At 31.6% G+C, this 6,507-nt stretch overlaps 1 protein-coding gene across 1 annotated transcript; it reads right to left on the bottom strand.

The window, feature by feature from the left end:
* Positions 1-1,154: 1,154 nt before the first annotated feature.
* Positions 1,155-3,891, bottom strand: LOC129919203 (uncharacterized). Its single transcript, XM_056000057.1, has 4 exons — positions 3,621-3,891; positions 3,172-3,358; positions 2,199-3,060; positions 1,155-1,985 (listed from the first exon to the last, which is right to left on the bottom strand). Exons 1-4 carry the CDS (start codon positions 3,889-3,891, stop codon positions 1,155-1,157), a joined length of 2,151 nt encoding a protein of 716 aa, XP_055856032.1.
* Positions 3,892-6,507: the final 2,616 nt, after the last annotated feature.

Genomic DNA, 6,507 nt, shown 5'->3' with positions numbered 1-6,507 from the left:
TTTAGTATCGTAGTGATTTGAAACAAGATGAAACGAAAAAGCGACACGAAAATTCATTTGAGTATAACTTCTTTGTTTTAATAGATAGATGAATTAAATTTATACTGTAGATAGGTAATTAAATAAACTATGACTGTGTAAAATTTCTATTAATTTCATATTCAATATCCTGAGATAATTATCATACAATCAGAAATCAATATTATGTTCCGTCAATAGAAAGCATGAGAGATAATTGAAACAGGAGATGTACCTATAATAAAATTTTGTAGATTCAAAAGTTGATACTTGATCATCAAAATACATAATATTGTTTAAGTTATAATAAACTTTGCATATAAACAAACTCAAACCCACTTTACTGTTAACCTCACTAAAACTTTAACCCCGCCCTTATTCCTATAACGTGTCCAAGAAGTAGTTTTTTAAATGATTAAATGTATTCATGTGTACAACAAAAACAAAAAAAAGCAACAAGCACCAAACAGCAAACAAGGACCAACAAACAACCAAACACCCCAATAACCATCCAAACAACTTAATAACAGAAAAACAAACACCTAACAATAAACATGAAACAATGAACATCAGAGAATAAACAACAATTAACAATCGACAGACAAAAAACAAGAGGCAACCAAACAATTAAATCATTATACAACCAAACAACAAAACACTTACAACAAACGAACAATCAAACAAACAATCAAACAAACAATCAAACAAACAATAAACAAACAATCAAACAAACAATCAAACAAACAATCAAACAAACAATCAAACAAACAATCAAACAAACAATCAAACAAACAATCAAACAAACAATCAAACAAACAATCAAACAAACAATCAAACAAACAATCAAACAAACAATCAAACAAACAATCACACAAACAATCAAACAAACAATCAAACAAACAATCAAACAAACAATCAAATAAACAATCAATCAAACAGACTAAACAATCAAACATACAATCAAACAAATAATCAAACAAATAATCAAACAAACAATCAAACAAACAATCAAACAAACAATCAAACACACAATCAAACAAACATACAAACAATCTAACCAACATTCAACTATATACATTAAACACTATATACATAAAACACTATTTGATTGCACTCATAACCATAGCAGCGAAGCGCTATGCAACGGGCGGGTCGGCTAGTTTCTGATCTAAATAGATCCCAAGGTATTTGACACTCGATTCCCACATAACATTTACACCATTGACATTAAGCTGATTGCTAGGAAGAAAACAAGATTTTCTTTTTCTACTAAAAAAGATAGCTTGTAATTTGTCAGAATTCAGCTTAATTTTCCATTTTGTATAATATTTGGTCATCAGATCCAGCGCATGTCTTAAATTTGTCTCAATGTTGAGACTAAACTCATGCGAGGAAAAGATGCCAGTATCATCAGCAAATATTGCTAATTGGCATTCTGGTAATCTGGGAATATCTGATGTATATATGTTGTACAAGAAAGGACCCAATACTGATCCTTGGGGTACACCATGGTTAACAGGATAAGAATTTGACGGGATATTATTGACAAAGACATTAAAACATCGGTTGGACAAGAAACTCTGAACTATCTTTACTAAATACACTGGAAAACCTAAACATACCATTTTGTGCACAATCCCATCGTGCCATACAGTATCAAACGCTTTTTCGATGTCAAGTAGAATAAGACCTGTCGATTTACCAAGATTTCGATTTTTCCTTACGTGATCGCAGACTCTTAAAACTTGATGAGAAGTGCTATGAAACATTCTAAATCCAAACTGTTCGTTAGGAAGAATATTTTTTTCATCAACAATCTTTAATATTTTGTTCTTAAGCACCTTTTCCAGTATTTTACTGAGACAACTTAACAAGCTTATCGGGCGATAGCTGGTTGCAAGTTTTGCAGGCTTTCCTGGTTTTGGAATAGGTATTATTTTTGCATGTTTCCATGTCTTTGGGAAGTACTGAATTTTGAGACATGCATTAATCAAAAATGAAATAAATTCAAACCCTGCTTTCGGTAGTTTCTGTAAATAAATATTTTTGATCTTGTCTAGTCCATCAGATTTCTTTGTTTTCAGGCTAGAGATAATATGTCTAACTTCCTGTTTCGTAACAAACTGATCAATAGGAGTCTCACTAGTTTGGATGTGAATTGAGCTCAACGTTCGACTTACCAGTTGGTTAGTAGCGTCATCACTAAGATGTTGTGCCACTAAATGATTTTTTGAAAATGTTGATGCAAACACATCGGCCTTTCTTGAATCTTGGTAGACAATTTCATCAAAATTTTCAAGATTAGGTATTTGCCTATTTTTATTTTTAATGATTTTAGCAATATTCCAGAAAGGCTTTGCATTTTTGTCTAGATTGCTAAGGGTGTTATTCCATTTTCTATTGCGATGCAAATTAATTTCATCTGTAATCTTTTTATCGTAAAGCTTGACTTGAATTCGATATTCAGGTAAACGGTAACGTTGCCATTGCCTTTTAAAGGAATTTCGTATACGTATATATTCTAATATATGTTCCGGCATTTTATTAAGAAATGGTTTTTTTACTCTTTTAGGGACACATGACTGTACTGAATCAAGTATTTGATTAGAAAAGGTCTGGACACTAGCATCAACGTCTTCTTTTGAGCATATTCTATCCAAATCAGTAGAAGTTGTTCTAAGTTTGGATCTTATTTCTGACTTAAAACGACTCCAATTAGCATTATTTAAATCTAAAAAATAACTAACTCTATTTTCTGCTGATTCATGCATTTTACAAAAAACTGGAACATGGTCAGAATTTAGTTCGTTGATAGTTTCAGGTTGACTTAAAAACGAAGGAATATTTGTTATAAACAAATCAAGAACAGAAGGACTGCCTCTCGAACCAGACGGAAAATAAGTTGGACTAAACGGATACAACATGGAATACGGAAACAAGGAAGACATACTAGAAAGAACATTACCCCATGAATTTGCACGAATACAACCCCAATCTCTATGTCTACAGTTCAGGTCACCTCCAATAATATAGCTTTCGTTTCTAATTATTAATTTTCTTAAATCTCTTTTAAAGTGCATTCTTTTTTCTACAGAAGAATTCTTACCTGGAAAATACACACAAAACATTTTTACTGTTGCATGATTCCTCAACCTAATCTCTACACCAACATTCTCTACGTAACGAGTACCCACAATGGGCAAGAGAGAATGTTGAATTGATTTCTTAATTAAAATTGCTACACCACCACCTCTTTGATCAGATCGATCTACACGGTAGCATTTGTAGTTTTGACTGTTTAAGCTAATATTTGAATTTAACCATGTTTCTGTTACAAGAGCTACATCAATTTGGTTTTGATTTAAAAAATTTAAGAATTCCGTAATTTTATTACGAATGCCTTTGGCATTCCATGTTATAATATTTAAATTATAATCTAGCATTGTATTTAATATAGTCGTATTACTTGACATTAGAATATAAAAACTTAGTTGCTAACTGTGCGATAGCTTGAAATTGTTCTAGTTTTGTTTTACATAAACTTAATTTAGTGATCATCTCCATTACTAGAGTATTTAATTCATCCATAGAGAACAACTCACCAGTAGATGGCGTTGGCCTGTTAAGATAAGCTTCGGCAAGATGTGTATCCACCACAGGGTTGGTATTCACCACAGGTGTTGTTCTCTGCCATGTAGTTGGTTTCATGCTCTGTCCTTGTCTTTCACGTACACGGTTTGTCATAATTGGGAAATCGTTCAATGACTGATAAGATGGACTGAGCTTCTGCATACTGATATTGACGGCATTGTTTGTAATTTTAGGCTGTGCTTGAATACGATGACTTGCTTTATTTGAAAGTTTTTCTCTCATTTCAAGGTATCTCTTTCTGATTGCACATGCGCTGTCAGTAGATTTGTGCTGCTCGTTACAGTTTGCACATTTATAAACTTCAGTGTTGTTGCATTCATCAGTCTTGTGAGGTCCCGCACATATGGAGCAATATGTTTTTACATGACAATTACTTTCGCCATGACCAAACATTTGACAGTTTCTGCACTGTGTCAATCGATTTTTTTGTTTACGCTGATATGACCAGTTGATTTGTGTATGAAAGATCGAGCGATAACTTTTCTTTAGCTGGAACAATTTGATAGATCCATTTTCTAAAGATACTATGTAAAACGTATCTGTATATTGTTCATATTTTTTGGTGATCATTTTAACTTCTTTGCATAGAAGGCCAAGTTTGATCAATTCATTTTTTAGTTCAGTTGTGTTTATTTCACTTAAACCATACAAGATAACTTTAAAAGCTTTTTCACTTTTGAGGGCATGGGTAAAGTATTGGCAATTGTCTGCAATTAATTTGCCAAGAACTAAATTGTATGAATTCATAGATTCGCACATAATTTTAATGCCAATCGACATTTTTTTGATTGAATAATCTAAGATATTTAACGATTTCAATGTTGTATGAACATATTCGCACGATTTTTGTAAAAGTTTGATTGGGGGAATTTGCACTTTTTTATTAGAATTGCTTGGCGATGCGGAATCGTCCATTTTTTCGACATCATTTTCATTGTCTGTGTCGCTATCCGGCAAACATTGTAAAGGACTCCAGTAATTTCTTCTGGAGCCCTTTGCACTCACATTCATTATTTTTGTTTTAGGGAATTTACTACCCGAGGACACTAAGTTGTCCTCGGTATTTGGAGATCTCTTACGTTTACTTATTTTGGAAAAAAAAAATCACGATCAGAGATAAGAATGGCTTAACTTGACGTCTTGCTCTATCAAAAGCTCCTATATGACTGTTATTTATAAAATATTCCCAACAATGTTATACCATTTTGAAAAGAGAATTGAACACACCAACTTTTAAGGCAACTTGCAGAAACATCGTAGTGCATTTTTTTCACACTACGGCTCATTGAATTAGAGTCATGTAAAATTTTTTAGTACTAAGTTGGGTAAAAAAGTAATATTTTCTTTAAAACTGATGCAGCTGAGTTAAAATTTTTGAATGCATTTGATAGCAGGGTTATTCAAGGTTACGTAACAAAAGAAAAAAATGAGAAAAATTAAGATTTGTAGTCCCGGCACATGAAAAACCGTCACAGGGTGGCCATTTTTTGGACTTTTTTTCAAATGCAAATAACTCCCAAAATATATGGCTGCGATTTTTTTTATTATTTTTCTGATAACTGTCACCACCTATCCTATTTACCGTTTTCGTTTCGACGTTAACTTTGGGGACACCCTGTATAGTACCTATATCGCAAGTAAAAATAATGCGGTTTCTTAGAAACCAGTAGTTTTGGTATTTTATAAATTTCTCGAAAGCGACAATACATTTTCGGATATGGTTTTATGTTTTTGTTTAGAAACAAATAAGAGCATTGTATTTTGAAAACTAAAATAGTACTAACTTAATCACATAAAATTAAAAAAAAAATTAGTTCACAATTTTTTTTTAAATTTTTTTTTCAATTTTTTTCGAAATTTGAATTTTGAAAATTAATTTTTCAGAAACTGTATCATAAATCAGCTTTATTCAGAAACAAGAGGTTTTTGGTTTTACAAAAAGGTAAAGCCACGTCATTGTAGGTGTTACCGTTGATTTTTAATTCCCAGATAAGATTTTTCAATAGCCAGATAAGCCCCAGTTAAGGTTTATTCCTACGAATAAAATTGTTTTATTTTTATATTGGCATTTATTCTTCGGATAGTCTAACTGACTATTGAAAAATTAGAGCCTAATCTATTTTAGATCTAAGGAATAGAAAAAAAGGTTGATTTGAGAAAATCATTTAAGAGAATAACAGACACAAGAAACGGTCATATAGCAGGTACAGCTAGAAACGACTTTAAAAGTTCTGTTTACTTGGCCCTTTATAGTCAAGTAATCACCACCCATACTGTTTTTGCTTCCATATTCCATCTTAATGTCATGTCTAATTGTTCCCTCGACTTATATAACAATAAAAACAAAAACAGTCCTGCTTTGTATATAACTTGTAATTGAGCTTTTTTCTCATTGACTTTATCTCGTTAAAGCTCATTGTTTTCTAAATATTTTGCTTCTTCCAGTAAATTACCTGACTAAGTATACTTACACTTTTTTCTTATGCAAAAAAAATTATTTATCCTTTGTGTGTCTTTCAGTTCAATCAACCTTGTCCCCATTTGTATAATATAAAATCAACCTTAATCCTATTAAAGTTTTTTTTCTCATTCTTATTTTTCTTACTTTCTATACTCGTATATCGGATAAAAAGCGTTCACTTTCTCAAGGTAATTTTTACGACTCAATTGTCTTCTCATCTCCATCAATTTAATGATTAATCCAATTTAATTTGAATTTCTCTTTCAGCAAAAGAATATACATCAAATAATTGAAATCGAGCTATTGAGTCATTTTCCTGGTAATTTTCTTAAAAAAAAAAGAATAAAAGCAAACAAACAGCTAAAACCTTCGGATCA

Source organism: Episyrphus balteatus, chromosome 4 (assembly GCF_945859705.1).
Source record: "Episyrphus balteatus chromosome 4, idEpiBalt1.1, whole genome shotgun sequence".
Taxonomy (NCBI): domain Eukaryota; kingdom Metazoa; phylum Arthropoda; class Insecta; order Diptera; family Syrphidae; genus Episyrphus; species Episyrphus balteatus.
Note: the sequence above shows the minus strand (reverse complement) of the source record. Positions and strands in the feature narration are given on the sequence as shown.